We start from the raw sequence: 18,591 nt of genomic DNA on the forward strand, positions 1-18,591 counted from the left end.
GAAATTCATTATGGGTAGAAAGGAACTGCAGATGCCGGTTTAAACCCAAGATAGACACAATGTCGGAGCAACTCACCGGAACAGGCAGCATCTCTGGAGAAAAGGAATGGGTGACATTTCGGGTCGAGACCCTTCTTCAGGCTGAGAGTCAGGGGAAAGGGAAACGAGCGATAAAGACAGTGATGTAGAGAGATATAGAACAAATGAAAGAAAGATAAGCAAAAAAGTAATGATAATAAAGCAAACAGGCCATTGTTAGCCGTTTGCTAGGTGAGAACGAGAAGCTGGTATGACTTGGGTGGAGAGAGAGGGAATGCAGGGGTTGCTTGAAGTTCGAGAAATCAATATTGATACCACTGGGTTGTCAGTTGCCCAAGTGAAATACGAGATGCTATTACTCCAATTTGAATTTAGCCTCAACTGACAATGGAGGAGGCCTAGGACAGAAAGGTCATTGTGGGAATGAGAAGGGGAATTAAAGTGTTTGGCAATGTATTATATCCAGCAAACCAGTTTCCTGGCAACTATCTCCTCCAAAGCTAGCAGTGGATTAAAGTGATCAAAATTAACATTGGCTACGAGTGCATTTCATGGTACCATCTGCATCATATACATCTTAGTCACATATGGGGATGCAACGGCGGATACATACCTTGCCAAAGGCAGTCTTGTAGTCCTGTTTGATCTGCTGCCTCTGGGCAACAGTTCTTTTGGCCAATACATCAATGATTGCATCTTCATCAGTACCTACACAATTCAACAAAAAAAAATTAAGTGACTTCAATTTTATGGTCTAAAGAATACAAAATTAAATTCTGTGTTTGGAAACAAAACTCTAGAAAGAAAGTAGGATTCCTAATGAGTTAGTTGAAGGCAGAATGTAGCAGACCAGAAAGCCCCAGGTTAATGGAACGTAGAATAATATAGCACAACACAAGAACAGGTCCTTCAACCCATCACATTTGTGCCGACTTTGATGCCAGACAAAGTAATCCCATCTGTCTACACATGGTCTATATCCCCCTTTTCTGTGCTTGTTTATAAAGCTCTCTAGCATATCTTGTTCTACCATCTCCCTTAGCAACGTGTTCCAGGCACCTTCCATTCCATGTAAGAAGAGGTTTTCCCTAAACATTTTCTTTAAACTTTCCCTATCAAACATTAGATCTATGCTCCCTAGTATTTGACATTTCCCATCCTGGGAAAAAGACTCAATCACAATTTTATATACTTCCAACAGGTCACCTCCAAAGCTCCAGAGAAAACAATCCAAAATCGTCCAACCTTCATGTTCCACCAGATTTAGGAACAGCGTCTTCCCCACCGTTATCAGATTACTCAATGTTTCTCCCATAAGATAGCATTGGAGGGCATCTACAACGCACGATGCCTCAGAAAAGCCACCAGCATCCACAAAGACTCTTCACACCCCTGCAACAGTCGTTTGAACTTCTACCATCGGGCAGACGATACAAGGCCTTCTACGCCCGCACCTCCAGACTCAGGAACAGCTTCATCCCCAGGGCCATAGCTGCTATGAACCGGTCCTGCTGAGCCGGATGGTCACATCGCACAGTGAACCGGCACAGATCTACTTGCACTTTATCCTGTTTTAAAACTGTTCTAATTTGTTTCATTGGCTTGTTTAAATTAATACTGACTAGATAATTAATTTATTGCATCGTATGGGAGGCGCATTCCCAATCTCGTTTTACCCCTGTACAATGACAATAAAGATATATTGTATTGTATTGTATAGGGTGTATGATCTTCCAACACATCTCATTGCATTGAATTATCTGTAACTGTAATGCTGTAAAACTATATTCTGCACTACCTGTTGTACTTGTGTATGGCTTGATTGCACTTGCGTATAGTACGATTTGACTTGATCGGATAGCATGCAAACAAAGCTTTTCACTGTATCTCAGTAACGTGACAATAATAAACCAACACCATTACTCTCCAACATCTAGGCAACATCGTGGCAAATCTCTTCTGTATCCTCTCCAAAGCTTCCACACCTTCCAATAGTGAGGCAACCAAAACTTCACACAATACTCCAAATGTTTGCTGGCTAAAGTTTTATACAGAAGCTAAATGACTTCCTGACTTGACACCCATTGCCCCAAATAACAAAGGCAAGCATAGGCTATATTCACGAGTCTAGGAAACAGCTGCAGAGAGAAAAATGTTTGATACTTTAGATTAATGGCAATTCATCAGAACACCAACTGATCTCAAACTAGTCAAAGGAGTTGATTGTTGACCTGAAGGATAACTTTGTTCTTGCTTTCATGAATACCATCTGACTTTAGACTAGCATTGTTTTCTGCTTGTTTACTGGCTTCTATGAAAACACGTACAAGGCCGACTTATTATGGCCTGCCATTATGCTCTAGATGTTGTGTAAAACTGGCAATAAAGGTGGTAATGTTGCAGCATCTGCAGATTCCCAGTATCTGCAGGAATTTGCTGTCTGCAAATCTCCTCTTTTAATCATTACAAACCAACCATTGCAGACAAAACGTGACTACATGAAGCCATTTTCCTCCACACATGCTGCCTGGCATGCAGAGTTCCTCCAGCATCTGTAGTCTCTTGGGTCTCTATTATTCTTTCTCTCTCTTTGCTATTGAGGGCGTGCAGCATAGGTTTACTAGGTTAATTCCCGGAATGGCGGGACTGTCATATGTTGAAAGACTGGAGCGACTAGGCTTGTATACACTGGAATTTAGAAGGATGAGAGGAGATCTTATCGAAACGTATAAGATTATTAAGGGGTTGGACACGTTAGAGGCTGGAAACATGTTCCCAATTTTGGGGGAGTCCAGAACAAGGGGCCACAGTTTAAGAATAAGGGATAGGCCATTTAGAACTGAGATGAGGAAAAACTTTTTCAATCAGAGAGTTGTGAATCTGTGGAATTCTCTGCCTCAGAAGGCAGTGGAGGCCAATTCTCGGAATGCATTCAAGAGAGAGCTAGATAGAGCTCTTAAGGATAGCGGAGTCAGGGGGTATGGGGAGAAGGCAGGAACGGGGTACTGATTGAGAATGATCAGCCATGATCACATTGAATGGCGGTGCTGGCTCGAAGGGCCGAATGGCCTCCTCCTGCACCTATTGTCTATTGCCTATTGTACCGAGGTATGCTCATCCAGCTTCCCTGTAATGTGCGATAAGCTTGCTGAAGTCATCTGTAAGAATATTCACCAGCAGTGGGCGGGTGGGGAGATATGGTCAACACATGGGTGGCACAGCAGCATAGCGCTAAAACTACTGCCTTACAGTGCTAGAGACCCGGGTTCAATCCAGACTATGGTGCTGTCTGTACAGAGTTCGTACTTTCTCCCCGTGACCTGCTGGGGTTGTCTCCTAGATCTTATAGTTTCCCCCCACACTCCAAAGACGTGCAGGTTTGAAGGTAAATTTGCTTGGTTATAAATGTAAAATTGTCTCAAGTGTGCGTAGGATAGTGTTAATATTCAGGGATCACCGGCCGAGCACGGGCTGAAGGGCCTGTTTCTGCGCTGTATCTCTAAACTAAACTAAAAATCCCTATCCTCCAATTTCTAGTTAGCACCATTACACAGGAATGCATGTGGGCAGTGAATAGGAACAGGACTGGCATTTGTGAAGCTCTTTTTTCAGAGAATACCCTTCCAGGTACAATATCTATGCATGGATTAAATAATGATTATTGGTGCAAGAACAATTTAGGGATGGGTGATCTGTGCAATGCCTTTAAATTAAATAATAACACAGCCAAGTTGTGTTCTTTTCCACAAGCACATTCGGCACATCGAGTTTACCCCAGAGGTCTCCTGATTGATAATGAAGTCAACACATAACTGTACTCCTCATTCACAGTGCTCATTTGCCTTTTAAATGCAGGTTCAAAATACTTCCACACTGTGGCATAGAGTTCAACAGAAAATGAAAGTCTGGGGCCTTATATTTAATACATAAGTAGAAGGCTTGCTCATAAACTGCAAATGAATAGCATTGTAACAAGTCATCTTGATTTCTATTTCTATGTACTTGCCACAACATACTTGGCAGAAAAATATTTCTATGGATATTTATAGCGTCTTGCAAGTGCTCACACTCTGGGCTTCCATTTGATCTCAGAAAGTAGTGACTGCTGCCAAGATAGTTTTGTTTTGTTACCCCAGTCTCAATTTGTATTTGAGATATTAGTTAGTGACTTGCTAGGCGAGTTCCGAATTCAGAATGATGCCAGTGCACGACAGATTAAACCGTTTTCAGCATCTGGACTTGTAGTTCCGTCCGCATTGAAGAGGATTAAAAGGGCCAAATAACTGTGATGATCAAGACGATTACGTTTTCATTAGGTAGATAAGAAGAAACTATTTCCTCAGTTTCAGTTTAGTTTATTGTCACGTGTACGGAGGTACAGTGAAAAGCTTTTGTTGCGTGCTAACCATTCAGCAGAAAGACAATACACGATTACAATCGATCCATTTACAGTGTTTAGAGATACATGGTATGGGAATCAAGGCACTTGTGGGGAGTGTCAAGAACAATGGGGCATAATGTTAGAGCTAAATTAGTTGGGTCAATTAGAGATGTCAATGGGAAATATTTCTTCGCTCAAAATGTAGTGGAAATCAAGAACTCAAAAAATAAATGTCATAGCAAAGACATATTTCTATTGGAGATAGGAAGAAGATTGGGAGAGAGGAGCAGTAGAATTTAGTAAAAGCAGAGATTTTTGCTCTTCGCTGGCTATCACGAGTTTCTACAAATAAACCTGGCTGACCTACATACCCCAACCCTTCATTGCTTTTCTTAACTTGGCGGCATCATCCTGCGGATTGAACCCCTTAAATTCTGTGATTGTGCCTCGTTGACCAACCTGTAGAAAAAACAAAGTCCGTTGAAAATAATTTAATAAGGGTTAATGCATGTGGTATTATTTTCTGATGTAGTCCTCTACCCTATTCTCAGCTTTCTATTTGAAGATACATTTCCAAATATCAAGCATGTTCTCCAAACTCCAACACAAATGCTACCTTTTGATTTAGTAAAGTACCTCTAAAGTGTACTGAAACGGTACTGAACCATTCCAAAGTGCTTCACAGAACCATATCAAGAAAGGTCAGGTTAGGTAATGAAAATCATACTGAAGAGAGAAGAAGGTTTAATGCAGATAAATGGAAGGTGTTAAATTTTGGGCAGTCATAACAGGGTAGGACATTCATAGTGAAAAGTAGGGCCTTGGAGTGTTGTAGAGCAGAGGGATCAAAGAGTATAGGTACAAAGTTCCCTGAAAGTGGTGTCACAGGGTGGTTACCACAGTGGTTACCACAGGGTGGTAAAGAAGGCCTTTGGTACATTGGCCTTCATTAGTTAGGAGACTGAGTCCAGATGTTGAAGCATTTTGTTACAGTTGTACAAGACATTGGTGAGGCTGCAGTTGGAGTACTGTGTTCGGTTTTGGTCGCCCTGCTATGATTAAGCTGGAAAGAGTGCAAAGAAGATTTATGAGGATGTTGCTAAGACTTGAGGTCCTGACGTATATGGAATGGTTCAGCAGGCTAGGACTTTATTCCCTGAAGTGCAGGAGGTTGAGAGGTAATGTGTGACTCTATAAGTCCAAGTCATAGAGTCATACAGCCTTGAATCAGGCCCTTCAGCCCCAGTCATCCATGCCAACCAATGCTCCATCAAAACTTGTCCCATCTGCCAGTGTTTGGCCCATATATCTTTCTAAACCTGTCCTAGCCATGTACCTGTCCAAATGTCTTAAGTAGTGTTATTGTACCTGTCTCAACTACCTTGTCCAGCAGCTTATTCCATATACCCACCACCCTCTAGGTGAAATAGTTGCCCTTCAGGATCCTATTAATTCTTTCTCCTCTCACCTTAAATCTATGCCCTTCAGTTCTTGACTCCCCTACCCTGGGTAAAAGATTCCGTGTGTTCACCCTTTCTATTCCCCTCAGGATTTTGTACACCTCTAAAAATCATTCAATTCATTCCTGGGTTAGGGCTCGGTATGGAGAGGAACAAACTAGTAAAGAAAACATAATTTCTCTGCTGACGAACGAGTCCTACTTCATTTAGAACTATAATAGAATGATTCCCAAGACATTTTAGCATAATAAAGCTGCCTAAGCCAACAAGATAGTCTTAGTTTACAGTGCAAAATACTGTGTAATCCTTCCATCCATCTCACTACGTCTGTGCAAACTGCAGTGTGCTTCTCCTGTGCAGATTTAAGAGTAAGGAACACAAAAATAAACTACCAGAGAAGCATGTGCAAGGGTTGTGGGCTTGTTATTTTTTCTACAGAACAGCTCAGTTTGGGAAACTGACAATTGACTGAATGATGCAGCTCGGGATAAAACTAATGCCACCAACGCCAATTCCACCTTCCACTCTTCACGTCAAGAGTATAAAGCTGTTCTCAGAAATAAAAATGAAGCCAGTTTTTGTCACCCAGGGACTGCCATAAATATCGTTACCAACACACCAGATTGTAAAGAGGCATTCTCCAGTATGTGGATGGAACCTACCAGGGGCGAGCAGGGCAGGGTCACATCCGAGGGAATGAAACCAAGCAAGCCGATGAAGTGACGCTTAGGGTCGAGACCCTTCTTCAGACTGAGAGTCAGGGGAGAGGGAGACAGAGGTAAGGAAGGGCAAGGTGAAGAAGGAAGAAGCATCATCCATCCCTTCTGTCCAGAGATGCTGCCTGTCCCTCTGAGTTTCTCCAGCATTTTGTGTCGCACCTGACCCATCTTTATCTCTGTGTCTCCCTCTTCCCAGAGTCTGAAGAAGGGTCTCGACCCGAAACATCACCCATTCCTTCTCTCCAGAGATGCTGCCTGACCCGCTGAGTTACTCCAGCTTTTTGTGTCTATCATCAGTGTAAACCAGATTCTGCAGTTCCTTCCTACACAAGCTGATTAAGTGTCACAGGGTGAGCATTTTGAGGTGAGTGACCATAACTCTGTCAGTTTCAATATAATCTGGAAAGGGAGAAGGATAATACAGAAATTAAGGATGGAAACCCAATTTCAATGTCTGCACTGACAGCAAGGTCTTGTATATGGTAGTGTAAGAAAATAACTGCAGATGCTGGTACAAATCAAAGGTATTTATTCACAAAATGCTGGAGTAACTCAGCAGGTCAGGCAGCGTTTCAGGAGAGAAGGAATGGTCTTGTGTATGGTAGGTATAGAGCACAGAACTATGCGAGGGGGTGGAAGAACAATGGAGGAGGGGAGGTCAGTGGGGAGAACAAAGGTGGAACTGGCACGGGACACTTTATAACTCTGTCACCGCCTTTTGTACGGCGACTAATGTATACCTTGGGTGTGCAAGCAAATATTTTATTGTGTCTCATCACATGTGATAATAACATATTCATTCATTCTTGTGTAAACACAGTGAGGAGGTGCTTTAAAAATAAATTAAGGGAGCAGTAAGGACATGAAACGCCAGGGCAGGTGGCAACCCCACAGTAGAGATGCCCAAAACCAGAGGGTAAAGGTTTAAGGGGAGAAATGGGAGATTTTGAGGGGACCCAAGGAAGAATATTCTTAACCCAAGGGTGGTTGAAATCTGGAATGCACTGCCTGGTGTAGAGGCAATATTTTCAAAATATAAACAGCATCAGATTGAGTATTTGAATCGCCAAGGCATAGCAGACTCGATAGGCCAAATGGCCTAATTCTGCTCTTATGTTTTATGCCTTTATGGCCATGACCATGTGCGGGTAATTGGGATTAGGAAAGAAAGCAAAAAATGATGTGTGCCCAACATTACCTATCCATGATCTCCAGAGAAGCTGCCTGACCCACCGAGTTGTTTTTTTTGTTGTAAACCAGCATCTGCAGTTCCTTCTATCTCCAGATAGGAGCATGGATTCATGCTGGTATTATTTATAGATAAATGTTTATCTTAGTCCTTTTACAAATTGAGAACTTCAAGTTCTGAGGTAGAAATATTTCCAATAATTTGACCGGGTCAAACCACATCACAAAGAGGAACCTGTGTAGGAAAGAACTGCAGATGCTGGTTTACAATCAAAGGTAGACACTAAACGCTGGTGTATGTCAGGGGGTCAGGCAGCATCTCTGGAGAAGGAATGGGCGATGTTTTTTCGGGTGGAGACCCTTCTTCAGACCTGAAGAAGGGTCTCCACCCAAAACGTCACCTATTCCTTCTCTCCAGAGATGCTGCCTGTCCCGCTGAAATACTCCAGCATTTTGTGGTCTACCTTCACAAAGAGGAACTCCAGGTAAGCTCAGAGGTGGAAAACAAACAAGACTGTGGATTCCCACCACAAGCCTGAAGCACTCCCAAACAGCTGAACAATTGGGAAAATACTTTTCATTGCACAAAAAGGGACAGCACATTGGCGCAGGGGTAGAGTTGCTGCCCTACACCATCAGCGACCCGGGTTCGAACCCGACTATGGGTGCTGTCAGTACAAAGTTTGTACGTTTTCCCTGTGATCGCGTGTGTTTTTCCCGGGTGCTCTGGTTTCCTTCCACATCCCAAAGACGTGCAGGTTTATAGGTTAACTGGCTTCGGTAATATTGCAAGGAAAACAACTGCAGATGCTGGTTGACACAAAATGCTGGAGTAACTCAGTGGGTCAGGCAGCATCTCAGGAGAGAAGGAATGGGTGACAATTCGGGTCGAGACCCTTCTTCAGACTGAGCATTTTGCTCCAGCACTTTGTGTCTACCGGTAATATTATAAATGGTCCCTAGTGTGCAGGATAGGGCTAGTGTACGGAGTGACTGCGGGTCACAATGGACTCAGTGAGCCAAAGGGCCCGTTTCCATGCTCAGTTTCTAAAGTTTAAAAAAATTAACATGTAAAAATAAACACAAGCAAAAACAGATTATTTTTTTAAAGTGTGTAATCTTCACAGATCCATTAATGCATAATCCTTTCTAAACGGAAGGATAAGTTTAATTCCCCAACTGACAAACCTTTAACACCACAATTATTAATGCTCAGCTGTGGGTCATTGATCTACTTTCCTGAGCATTTGCACAGTTATCTCATCAATAAAGAGTTGACAGCAAACCAAGGCTGGAACTCAGCACCTACCAGCACAGGTATTTGAACAATGGATTTTCTAGCTGAGAACATAATACAACATGCCAAATATATGATTAGACTCTAACTGGTAGGAAATCAAGTAATTGAAGCCCTCCACAGTCTTATTGATCTCAATCAATACTGTTAAGTCTAATCCTTTATCGTTTACAAGGAGACAATGGGCAAAACGAATGGGGGAAGCAAGGGTGGTGAGATATCCGCATACTTACAGCTGCCATGACAACACGAGTTCTTGAGGTGGAGAAAATGATCTACCTGCTGGGGAAGACAAAGAATAGCTATGTGAAGTTTCCTGTAGAGTGACGTGCAAGTATTAGAAAAAGTATTTGCTCAGAGATTATTCAGTAACAACTGTGGACTGTTGGTTGAGAATAGGGCAGCCACCAGGTCACAGACACCACTATATAAACCCATCGTTTATAACTACCAGCTGTTGCTTAATAGACAGTACTTAGATCCAAGGGTAGAAGGTTACAAGTTCAAGTTCCACCCCAGAGATTTGGGCACAAACATCTTGGGTATTTCAGATACCAAATTTCAGATCAGAGGTTAATACAAAGAAGCACTAAACCATTTATTTTACCCATGTTCTATTTGTAAGGAGCTTAAATCAAGGGAAGGGTACAGGTGAAAGGGGACAGGGGGAGGTGGGATCACAGGAAAGAGGGGGGCGTTACTTAAAATTGGAGAATTCAAATGTTCATGCCGTTGGATCATAAGCTACGAGGTGCTGTTCCTCCAGTTTGCGTGCGGCCTCACAATGGCAATGGAGGAAGCCCAGGACAGAAAGGTCAGTTCGGGAATACGAAGGGACGTTGACATGGTGTTGACAGAGTGATATTGATCAGTGGATAAATACTTGCTGGGAGACCAGGAACATGTTTGTTTTCTTTGTTCAGAGTCGGGGCAGACAAGGTCTCGCTGTCACTCAAATCTGTGGTACTGGCTCGGTGCTGCATTGCCTATGTCAGCCAAGTTATGCCACTTCAATCTTGGTGAGGGACTTGCATCCACGCAGCCTAATGCAGAAGACAGTATGGTTCCCACCCCAGGTCACACACAACAGATAGATGGAGGGTTTTGCAACGTTGCCTTTATCTGCTGTTGCTCGATTTCTAAAGCAGGTGGTGGACAAAGTCAATGTGTGAATATTTCCAATTTTTAAGAACTAATAATGGACAACCAAAAACCTCATATTCCCCTTCCTTAGAATAAGTAGAATTAGGCCATTCAGCCCATCAAGTCTACTCTGCCATTCAATCATGGCTGATCTATCTCTACCTCCTAACCCCATTCTCCTGCCTTCTCTCCATAACCCCTGACACCCCGGAGTTAACACTGATGATGTTTAACAGAAATTCATAAGATGCTGTTAGTGATCGAAAGCAACCCCAAGGAATGAAATATCTGCACCCTTCTCTAATACATCAGAAGAAATTTCAAACTGACTTGAATTTAGGCTACATAGTTAACCACTCTCCATTACAGACCCATAAAATCTTATGTCTCGTTAAAGGAAGTTCAAAACAAGCGTGTTTAAAAAAAATTATATTTAGTTATTGCTTTGCAATATTTTGGGCCCGTAAAAACTTTGGCGATACTGTTTGTAATCCCCAGCAGGAATATTTCAAATTGTTTAAAAAATATATATAATGAAATAAAAATGAACAGCAGATGCTGGTTTATACCACAGATAGTCACAAAATACTAGTCACTGCAGTATTTTGTGTATATCTATGCTATTCTTAAATATTATATTTTATTTTGATTTTAATTTAATTTTACTTCAATTTCAATCTTGTGTCCTTTAAGATTGCAAAGCAAAATATTCTGCTGTAAAGAGAAGGAATCGCGACTGTGCATTACAAGAGTATTCAGCACATCCCAGAGGTATTCATTCTTTCCAAATGCTGTCAATGTGTTTGCAGTCTACAACTTTCTTTTAAATAGTCCCTAAAATTCTAGGCAAACATTCGTGGATTTTGTTTTAGAGATACAGCGTGGAAACAGACCCTTTGGCTCACCGAGTCCGCACTGATCAGCGATCCCCACTCATTAACACTACCCTACACACACCAGGGACAATTTTTACATTTATATCAAGCCAATTAACCTACAAACCTGTATGTCTTTGGAGTTGGGTGGAAACCGAAGATCTCGGGGAAACTCCACACAGGTCACGGGAAGAACGTACAAACTCTGGCGCTGGAAGACAGTAGCTCTACTACTACGTCACTATGCCACCCCTAATTATTAACATTATGAATAAGGTCAGGTAACTAACTCATTGCAACCACCCTTGCTCTTCAGTTACTCCAACTGAACCGTGTACAAAAATGAATTTCCATGTGACTTGGTACATGTGAGAAATGAAGTGCCATACCATACCAATGCAACCAGATGGGTCGACATCAGGGCCACCTTAGAGTCGGATTTATACAGAGAGGAGACAGGCCCTTCAGCCCAACTTATCCATGCCGACCAAATGGTCTTCCTGAGCTAGTCCATTTTACTGCATTTGGTTCATGTCCCTCAAAACCTTTTCTATCCACGTATTTGTCCAAATGTCTTTTAAACCTTGGGACCTCAGGAGCAGAATTCCCATTTCTGACTATTGACAGAATACATGAATATCTGCTAATACTAGGCTCTGTAATCACATACTAATGTCCCAAGACATACTCAAACTATCTTTCTCTTCACTATATCTTTTGGACGCGTTTGGCTGGATTGTATTCATGTATAGTATTATCTGATTTGATCTGATAGCACACAAAAGCCTTTTACTGCACCTCGGTACACATAACAATAATAAATCTAAACCTAAAGTAAACTAACCATCACAAATTGGAGTGCTGAGGGCTTGGTTAGTATCTTCACGTTGAAGTGAAACTATTTTATTAGTTACATATTGATGCAAGGAACTGCAGATGCTGGTTTACAAATAAAAAGACAGAAAGTGCTGGAGTAACTCAATCCAAAGAAGGCTCCCGACCCGAAATGTCGCCTATCCGTGATCTCCAGAGATGCTGCTTGACCCACTGAGTTACTCCAGAACATTGTGCCTTTATTCGTTACATAGGTCTTTAGGACATCCTTGTGAAAAACGCGATATATAAAATACAAGTTCCCAAATCATTATGGTGAGAAAACAAGAAAAATGTAAGTGGTTAAACATTTTGTGGTGGTGAGCAGCTGTGGAAGTAAAAATCTCCAATTTGTTGATTTAAAATGTAATTTACATTTATGAGAATTCAAAACAAGGAACTTGGTAAATTGTGGAGGAGGAAGCATGACCACCATTATTCTAACCAATTCTAACCAGATCTGAAGAGTGCTACAGATGGACACATCCACAGTGATCACTGTCTGGAGAAGGTCAAAGGAATGACACAAAATGCTGGAGTAACTCAGCTGGTCAGGCAGCATCCATGGAGAACAAGGATGGGTGACGTTTCGGGTCAGGACCCTTCTTCAGACTGATTACGTTGCGGGGTGTTGGGGGAAAGAAAACTTGGAGCATGGAGGGGCAGGCCAAAACAAGGAGGAACATTCATCTACCATAGGAAATCGTGCAAAGGCACCTAAAGCAAAATGAGAGCATGATTTCTAATGTTAAAACTGTTACAGCTGGAAACGAGGTTCAAAAGTCAAATGGTGGAGGATATTCTCTCCCCATAACTACCCTAACTATCTCCTTCAGTGAGGTAATCTCTTATTCTCCAATGATGTTTAGAAGAAGCCATCTCTTAGACAATAGACAATAGGTGCAGGAGGAGGCCAATCGGCCCTTCGAGCCATTGTACTGATTGAGAATGATCAGCCATGATCGCATTGAATGGCGGTGCTGGCTCGAAGGGCTGAATGGCCTACTCCTGCACCTATTGTCTATTGTCTATTGTCTATTGTCACACAGAGCTTTTAACATAATAAAACATTGCAAGGCGAGCCACAACAAGATTTAACACGGAACCACACAAAGAAGTTATAGGATGGACAGCCAAATGCTTTAAGAGTTACCTGAAGGAGAGAGAGTAATAGGAAAAAGTTGAAAGATAATGCACAATTGACTCGGCTTCTTGGAACTTATTTCTACAAAAAAAAAACGCCTCATTGTCAGATTCACAGCACAGATATTTGAGGGATGATATTTGAACCTGCACTTTATGGTCGAAAATATCCTTGCAGTGATCAAACAAAAGTCTGCTAATTACCTCCGTACAATCTTGTACGAATGAACTAACACCCCAAACCCAAGACTGCAAACAATATGTTTTTGTCAATGAATAGCAGACAGTAATTGTTCAGATGGTCGTGACCCATTTGCAGTTCATTCAGGATGTGACTGAGAGTCACACGATGAGCTCTGTGTGCTTTCTTATTATATTCCATGATTTACAAACTCTGTCTGTACGGACGTTCACGTCGTCAAACAGTTGACAGGAAAGGAGATTTTAGATTAGAAAAGATGCATTGTTATAACCGTTAAAATCTTCTCTATTCCAGTTTCTGCCCTCGTTTCCCCTCCGGGGATGAATAAAGTTTTATCGTATCGTATGACCCTGACCGTCAAAGGCCAATGTACCAAAAGCCGCCTTTGCCTCCCCATCCACCAGTCATCCCCATTTTGAAGGAACCATGCACTTGCGCATTCCTGACTCTCTCTGCCCCACCACGCACCCCCAGGGCCCCACCATTCACCGTCGAGGTCCTGTGTTCACACGTGAAGCCATGTGTCCCAAACATTATGGTGCCCTGAAATGCGGGGACTATGTATAAACACTGCTGAAATTTCTACATGGTGAAACCAAAATGTATAAAAATGGCCTTTATTAAAATCTGACAATGTGCACTTTAACCACATGTGATTTTTTTTTTTTCTATTACAAATCTCAAATTGTGGAGTACAGAGGCAAATAAATAATGGGTCTTTGTCCCAAACATTATGGAGGGCACTGTATCTCCACACTTAGTTGTAGAGGCATCATGTTGTCAGTTAATGAAGGACATGTATCCAGAGCTTTAATCCATTTTGCATTCTGAATGTTGACATGACAAATGTACATTTTCCATTGGCAATGCCAATTTCTTCCAGAGATGTTTTATGGTTCCATATTATAGTTGAATCAATTTTAGTTAACTATAAGACCCAAAACATCATTTATCCATTTGTTCCATAGATACTGCCTGGCCTGCTGAGTTCTTCCAGCACTTTGTGTTTTACTCAACGTTCCATCACCTGCAGTTCCTTGCATCGCCAAGCTTCAATCACCCTTTTCTTATTCTGCTGCACCCCTACCATTTATTCTCTCTCAAATACTCATCCACTTGTCTTCGATTGTTTTGGCCATGAACATACACAGGGTAATTTCCAGCACTTGTTCGCTATGTACTAGGAGACACACCCTGTCTCAGAGAGAATATGCAAACCACAGCCAGCAAACAGCTAAAACCCAGATCCCCGGAACCATGCAATTTAATGAAGGAAACCCTCGTTGAATATGAATGGTTCTTCAGGGTGGAATGGCAAGAAGGTTCTTCAGGGTGGATTGCCGACGTTCTTTATAAGAGGCTGCATTATCTGGAGGAAAATAAAACTGCAAATGCTGGTTTAAAATCGAAGGCAGACACAAAATGGTGGAGTAACTCAGCGGGTCAGGCAGCATCTCGGGAGAGAAGGAATGGGTGACATTTCGGGTCGAGACCCTTCTTCAGACTGATGTTAGGGGAGGGGGCGGGACCCGAAATGTCCCCCGAAACGTCACCCATTCCTTCTCTCCCGAGATGCAGCCTGACCCACTGAGTTACTCCAACATTTTGTATCTACTTTGTATTATCTGGAGGTGTGTAGAGAGGACCTGTGGACTACTCCGCCCCCCCTCTCTCTCTTCACAACCTGCAACTCTTCAAACCTGTCTCACGCTTTCTGTTCTTATTTCTGGCCATTGTTCCAAAAAGTTACCTATCAAAAACCCTTCAGTTTAGTTTATGGTTCAGTTTAGTTTATTGTCATGTGTACCGAGGTACAGTGAGAAGCTTTTGTTGCGTGCTATCCAGTCAGCGGAAAGGCAATACATGATTACAATCGAGCCATTTACAATGTAAGAAAATAATGTTTAGTGCAAGGTAAAGCCAGCAAAATCCAATCAAGGATAGTCCAAGGGTCACCAATGAAGTAGATAGTAGTTTAGGACTGCTCGCTAGTTATGGTAGGAAGATTTGGTTGCCTGATAGCTGCTGGAAAGAAGCTGTCCCTGAATCTGGAGGTGTGTGTTTGTCTCTTGCCCTTGGCAACATATTACCCACCACGTTTTGTCCTGTCCCTCCCCTTTTCCAGCTTTCTCTTCCCCCCTTCCCATCTACAATATGAAGAAGGGTCCCAACCCAAAATGTCACCTATCCATATTCTCCATGGATGCTTCTGCCCACTAATCTACTCCAGAGATAGACACAAAATGCTGGAGTAACTCAGCGGGACAGACAGCATCTCTGGATAGAAGGAATGGGTGACGTTTCGGGTTGAGACCCTTCTTCAGACTGAAGGAGCTCAGTCTGAAATACTGCCTACTCAGAGATGCTGCCTGTTCCCGCTGAGTTAGTCCAGCATTTAGAGTCTTTCTTCAGTGTAAACCACCAACTGCAGTTCCTTCCGACAAGTTAAGTTACACCAGTCTGGGCGTAATTCTGTGCCAGGGTCATGGGTAAATAAATTATCTCACTCAATGTGTAAGCTGTGGCTCAAAAGGGGCACTCATCTTCAGATCAATGTCCCAATGTCCCAAAGATCAGGTCCCATTCCAGTGATTTGAGCTCAAAATTTCGGATGACTGAACCAATGACTGCTGCACTGATGGAGACTAAAGCAAAACTGTTTCAGCACAAGAGTGATGCAATAACAGTACAGACTATTTATGTAGAATTGCTTTTTATATATCTTTCATTCATTCGTTCTGTGTACTTCTACATCGCTCATTTCCCTCTCCCCCTAACTCTCGGTCTGAAGAAGGGTCTCGACCCAAAACGTCACCTCTCCCTTTTCTCCAGAAATGCTGCCCGGGTAACCCGCTGAGTTACTCCAGCACTTTTGTGTCTATCTTCAGTGCAGACTATTTGGTAATTGTCATATTGCACTTTACAACAGACAATAGGTGCAGGAGTAGGCCATTCGGCCCTTCGAGCTTGCAACACCATTCAATGTGATCATGGCTGATCATTCTCAATCAGTACCCCGCTCCTGCCTTCTCCCCATACCCCCTGACTCCGCTATCCTTAAGATCTATATCTAACTCTCTCTTGAATGTATTCGGAGAATTGGCCTCCACTGCCTTCTGAGGCAGTGAATTCCACAGATTTACAACTCTCTGACTGAAAAAGTTTTTCCTCATCTCCGTTCTAAATGGCCTACCCCTTATTCTTAAACTGTGGCCCCTGGTTCTGGACTCCCCCAACTTTGGGAACATGTTTCCTGCCTTTAACGTGTCCAACCCCTTAATAATCTTTTATGTTTCGATAAGATCCCCTCTCATCTTTCTAAATTCCAGTGTATACAAACCTAGCCGCTCCAGTCTTTCAACATATGACAGTCCCGCCATTCCAGGAATTAACCTAGTAAACCTACGCTGCACGCCCTCAATAGCAAGAATATCCTTCCGCAAATTTGGAGACCAAAACTGCACACAGTACTCCAGGTGCGGTCTCACTTGGGCCCTGTACAACTGCAGAAGGACCTCTTTGCTCCTATACTCAACTCCTCTTGTTATGAAGGCCAACATTCCATTGGCTTTCTTCACTGCCTGCTGTACCTGCATGCTTCCTTTCAGTGACTGGTGCACTAGGACACCCAGATCTCGTTTACCTGAAAGATGTGGGACTATCTTCTCCAGAATCCAATCAGGAGAATTGGTTTGGATAAGACAGTAAAAGACGTGCCTATCCAAAGGTCACCTCAATGCCTTTATGGTGTCTGCCTCCTCTACCATGTCATATGGACAGCTCCATGGGGCGGGAAAACAACCAAGGAGCAAAACAATGTGCAGGAAGGAACTGCAGATGCTGGTTTCCACCCATGGCAGATACAAAATGTTGGAGTAACTCGACACCTGCCCCGCTGGGTTACTCCAGCATTTTGTGTCTGTCTAAGGAGCAACACAAGATCAGTGATTCTCAATGTTTAAATAACACAACAGCGCCTTTTATAAGTAAGCTGCACCTGTACCTACCTGTACGTCTCAGCAGCACACTTCAACGTTATCCCCTATTTCTGCAGGGGGCCGGAGCCACGGTGTTTAAGTGACCGACTCAGTGCGAGTGGGGTTAGAGCGCAGTCTGTTACCAGTGTCATTGATCAGAGCTGGGAAACTGACTTGAGTGAAATACCCGTGTCAATTCCCCCCCCCACATCCACCCCGTCCAGAATCTGACAGCACAAACTTGACGCCCAACTTTTTCCAACCCAAATCGGCAGAACATTTCAACCCCCCCCCAACCCAACCCAACCCCATCTCAATACGACTGCGTTATTTTCTCAACTGCGTTAAAAGTGAAATCTTAAAGTGAAATCTTAAAGTGAAAACTCGTCGGAGAGCGGCCAAACCCCCCTCTTACCTGCTTTGATGTTTGAAATTGTCCTGAACGAAAATGGCTGCTCGCTTTTCTACCATCAACATAGGGCGGGTACAACTCTGTGTAACCAACGAGCAAGCTCTGCGTGTCCAAAGCAATAAGCCAATGTAGACTGGGACAAGCAAATATACAAGTACAGTACAGTTACCGCCCTTGTTCAACCAAACTGAAGTCGCGCCGGAGCCTTACCCAATTATAATAAACAACCTAAACATTTTCCCCAAAAATATTTTATATAAAATATAGTCAAATGATTCAAACGCGGAAATCAAACATTTGACTGGGATTTTCTTTTTACGGCCAGGGTGAACAATGTCACCCGGAAAGGATGGAAGGAAGGGGCAGTGTCTGGTGGAAGTTGCCAGTTCCTAGAATAAAGTTTCCACGAACTAAGATTATGCTCCCTGAAATCTGCTGGAAACAAGCCATAAATGGGGAGGGAAAAAAAAGATTTAATTAGAGTGAGTTGTGTTTTTCCTTTGCTAACTTGAGTGATACAAATACTAGAGTTGGGAGTAAGGAACAACACAAAATGCTGGAGTAACTCAGCGGGACAGGCAGCATCTCTGGAGAGAAGGAATGGGTGACGTTTTGGGTCGAGTCTCTTCTTCAGACTGAGTCAAGCGTGAGAGAGGCAGTGATATGGAAGGGTAAGGTGTGAAAAGGACAGATCAAAGGATACGTGGATCAAAGGGAAAGACAGAGGATAAGGTGACAGCGCAGCCTACAATCAGTCAAATATAATCACGAGGACAGTGAAACTAGTTGGAGAACTAGGGTGTGGGAAGAATCGAGAGAGATAGGGAAAGAATGGTTGCTTGAAGTTAGAAATTTAAAAACTCATACCGCTGGGATGTAAGC

At 42.8% G+C, this 18,591-nt stretch overlaps 1 protein-coding gene across 1 annotated transcript in view; it reads right to left on the minus strand.

Moving 5' to 3' along the window:
* LOC144610459 (annexin A4-like) overlaps window positions 1-17,811 on the minus strand; it is a 39,260-nt gene extending 21,449 nt beyond the window's left edge. The window contains exons 1-4 of the mRNA XM_078429185.1: window positions 17,713-17,811; window positions 9,318-9,366; window positions 4,792-4,879; window positions 653-747 (exon numbers count right to left, since the gene is read on the minus strand). Of these exons, the coding sequence (XP_078285311.1) occupies window positions 653-747; window positions 4,792-4,879; window positions 9,318-9,326 (192 nt within the window). The 5' untranslated portion in view covers window positions 9,327-9,366; window positions 17,713-17,811. The remainder of the gene's footprint in view (window positions 1-652; window positions 748-4,791; window positions 4,880-9,317; window positions 9,367-17,712) is intronic.
* Between the last annotated feature and the right edge of the window lie 780 nt (window positions 17,812-18,591).

This window comes from Rhinoraja longicauda, chromosome 36 (assembly GCF_053455715.1).
Source record: "Rhinoraja longicauda isolate Sanriku21f chromosome 36, sRhiLon1.1, whole genome shotgun sequence".
In the NCBI taxonomy this organism is placed as follows: Eukaryota; Metazoa; Chordata; class Chondrichthyes; order Rajiformes; family Arhynchobatidae; genus Rhinoraja; species Rhinoraja longicauda.